Here is a 3708-nt window from a genome sequence, read left to right as displayed (position 1 = left end):
AGTGCTCAATATCAAGGCAAGCATTGAAGCAAGTTAATGGAGTCGAAGAACTTCATAAGTTCCATGAACACACTAAATGTGTATCCTTGTCTATGGCACTTATCTTACTCGTATGAAAACTTGCAGTGCTCAATATCAAGGCAAGCATTGAAGCAAGTCTTCTTCAGTTCATGTTATTCAATTTCCTTAACCCGTTCTAATTGTTGGGTCAATATAACCAAGAAAGGAAAAAAAATATAATACAATCCAGACAGATAAAATCTATACTCACTTTAAAAAAAAAAAAAAAAAAACATCAAACTATTACTAAGTGTTTACTTGGATACAGGTTATGGTGTATTATGGAAAAAAAATGATAGCACGTAAATTGGGAGGATTTATACTTGCTTTAAATTTTGAGGACATGCAAAAATGCGATAATTAATATCGTTGTTAATCTTTAGATAGAAGTTCCTTTTTTATGTTGTCAAAGAGGTAAACAAGGTTTTTCATGTTGTCAAACAATAATAATAGATGTAAGGGCTTGGTAGCTTCTTCGTCCCAAGATAATTAATTAAAGAAAAAGGGTTATTCAAATCATGAATAATATAGTGGGAAGAAGTATCTTTGACCACTTCCACATTGCATCTAGGTTTCCTATAACCAGAACAGAACCCAAGAACTTGTCCATTATTTTAAAATACAACATTGTTCAGAGATCAAAAAAGGAACTAGAGAACAGAGTATTGTCCTTTGGCAGTATATTTTTGACAAAAGAATTCGATTCAGAGCACCTGGTAGCTACCAGAATATTTCACATCTTCATGTTTCGCGTATCAACCAAAAAGTAATGATGTCAATATGAGAATATCTAATTCTTATAAGACATGAATCAGGTTGAGGGAGTGAATATCACCAAATACCTCATTACGTTCTCTGTTATCAGAAGCTCGAGGAGATTTAGATCTCTGCCGACTCCTGTAGTGACGTTCAGATGGTGAAGCGGAGCGTCTTAATCTGGAAGACTCTTTGTTAACTGCATCTCTTCCTGACCTATCTCTTCTCTCAATTGGCAGATTCCTGTCTGAATCTCTTTCTCTATGTGTAGCCCCATCACCCTTACTAACACGGTTTTTCTCATGGTCCTTCACACTCCCCTTTTCATCATCTCGTCCAGCTTGAGCTCTCTTTAACCTTTTAGTCCGCGGGGAAGGTGAATAAGATTCAGGAGACATTGACTGGGCACGTTTGGGTGACCCGGCTCTATTAGATGGTTTTCCCAACTCCAGTGAAGGAGACATTGGAGACCTCAACTTGGAACGTTTAGGGGACCTGGTTCGATTTGAAGGTTTCTCTCTAGTAGGAGAAGAAGGTGGTGGAGACTTCGACTTTGCACGTTTTGAGGACCTGGTCTGGCTTGAGGGCTTTTGTCTGACCGCTACAGGAGATGCTGATTTCCTGCGTTGTGGAGATCTAGTGTGACTAGAGGGTTTCTCTCTAACCTGTGAATAAGGTATAGGGGACCTTGACCTTGCACGTTTTGGTGATCTCTTGCGAGTTGAAGGCTTCTCCACATTCTTGTGCCGAGCAGGAGACCTTTCACTCCGAGAGGGGCTCCTCTTACGAGGAGACCTTCGGTCCCTAACTGGAGATTCAGAGCCCCTGCGCCCCATGCCTGTTCTTATCTAAATATACAGAAAGCAACCATGTCAGAAACAACTGAAAAGAAAAAGTAAAATCATCAAGAGAGTTTATGCAACAGGGCTTAAATAAACTATTAACAACTATTATTCATATTCTAATAAAAGGTAAAAAGAATGAATGCAGTTTTAGATTAACAATTTGTCCAGCTTTGAACTAACTAGGTGTCCATAAACTCCTAAACACAATGTGTGGAGTACCAGGATGGGAGTAAATATAATATCATTTGAAGTTAATTAATTTATAAATGACTTCAAATTCTGCGGGGACTTAATTCCAGAACACAAACGCAGAAAGACAATTTTTTTATGCTGCTTGTTGAGCCCCAAAATCTCAAAAGCTTTATAAAATTATACAACTTAATCCAATAATCAAATCGATATTTATGTCCCAACCTGTTCAGATAAAATATCTGCAAAAGATTAGTCAAAATTTATAAGTTTCGATGCAACAATGCCATTGATTATGCCTCACCGAAAGTCTGATTGCTGTGAATAGTCAATAAAGAATTACAACCAAAACTCAAAAAAACTGCGAAAATACTAGAAAAATCATAATAAAAATTGGTAACATCCTGAAATCAAATTACGACGGTAAATTTAACCGAATGTAAAACATTAAACAAATTTTTAACTGATTTCTAGTTAATTGCGAGGACTTACCAAAACGTTGAGGACTAGGGTTTATCTCCGAGAACCGAGAGGAGGGCAAGGAGCGATTGAAGATCGTAGCCGTAAGTTCTGGTGGTGGGCTTCTCTACTGGCAGTTTGGGCCAACTTAACTAACTGGCTCTCTATATAATGGGCCTTTCCTGCGAGCAGGACCAGGAATATGGGCCGACAATAGTAAGCCCAATTTATGAATAGTTCAGGTTGGTCCTTTAAAATGTAAGGTTGAAATGAAGTCTGATAATTTATAAAAAAAAAAATTATAGTCTGCCAAACAAAGGTAAAATTGTGGCACACATTATCTAAGGCTCCGTTTGGAAGGGATTTTGAGAATTGATTTTTTAACCGTGAGAAGAAAAGTGGGGTCCACCTGTGAGAGAAGAAGTCAAAAATTACGGCTGAAATAATTAAATAACGGTCAAAAAATCAATTTTTTTTAGATAAAAAAATCCCTTCCAAACAGGCTATAAACTAATAGAAAGCGTTTATATGATCAGAAGTGGATATTTTCATTCATATGCAAAACGAAATTTTACCATATTCGAATTTTAGGGGGAAAAGTTGAAATTGCCATGATTGTTATAGTGTCAAAGTAGTCTGTGAAAAATTACCACCTCTCAGTAGGGGTGAACACGATCTGATTTGGACGGTTTGTGCTATATTTTCAACTCAAACAATTTTATGAGATTTAAAATTTTTCCGAACCAAACCAAATAAAATCAAATCATAATTTGCGGTTTTGTTTGATTTTAATCCGCAATTTATCTATCGACATTATATTAACATAAGTTAACATATAAGTTTAAACGAGAACTAATAATGTTAAATGTTAAATTATATTCATATTTACCATGAAACCCATGGATAAATTATTTTCAAAATTGGTTGTTAAAAGATGTTAATAGAACAAATATATATTTCTTCATTTCTATTTCTATTTTTTTGTTTGATATTCATATTGTCATATAACGGTTGATAAAGGTAGAATTACATTCTACTATTATTTCTGTCTTGCTAGTAAGATATTAAGTAAGAATTGAACGAAATATGTTTAGATGTTCAAAGATTGATAGAGTTTCGGTTTATTGGGAATTGACGAATTTCATTCTCACTACTTTATGAAAGTAAAAAATAGTAATATTAGTTAGAGAACTTTAACATTTTTACACAATCAATATGCTCCGTCTTTCGTTTTTTTCAAATCACAAACAAATTCATTAATCATCTAGGCAAACAAATAGCCATTTTTCTATTCAAATCACAACTCACAAGTGTATAATAACTTCAAAAACAACAAATAAAAGAAAAAACAATGGAAAAATGGCTTCAATGAGAATCTGAGACTTATCAAAAGAGAAGA

The 3708-nt window shown here is 34.8% G+C and overlaps 1 protein-coding gene across 1 annotated transcript in view; it reads right to left on the bottom strand.

Annotated features, from left to right (window-relative positions):
* LOC111395063 (FHA domain-containing protein DDL-like) overlaps nucleotides 1-2437 on the bottom strand; it is a 6973-nt gene extending 4536 nt beyond the window's left edge. Inside the window, exons 1-3 of the mRNA XM_023021085.1 lie at nucleotides 2343-2437; nucleotides 867-1664; nucleotides 774-780 (exon numbers count right to left, since the gene is read on the bottom strand). Coding sequence (XP_022876853.1) covers nucleotides 774-780; nucleotides 867-1652 — 793 coding nt within the window. The 5' untranslated portion in view covers nucleotides 1653-1664; nucleotides 2343-2437. The remainder of the gene's footprint in view (nucleotides 1-773; nucleotides 781-866; nucleotides 1665-2342) is intronic.
* Between the last annotated feature and the right edge of the window lie 1271 nt (nucleotides 2438-3708).

This window comes from Olea europaea, chromosome 6 (genome assembly GCF_002742605.1).
Source record: "Olea europaea var. sylvestris chromosome 6, O_europaea_v1, whole genome shotgun sequence".
Lineage (NCBI taxonomy): Eukaryota > Viridiplantae > Streptophyta > Magnoliopsida > Lamiales > Oleaceae > Olea > Olea europaea.
The sequence above is the reverse complement of the archived record's forward strand: the minus strand, read 5'-3'. Positions and strand labels throughout refer to the sequence as shown.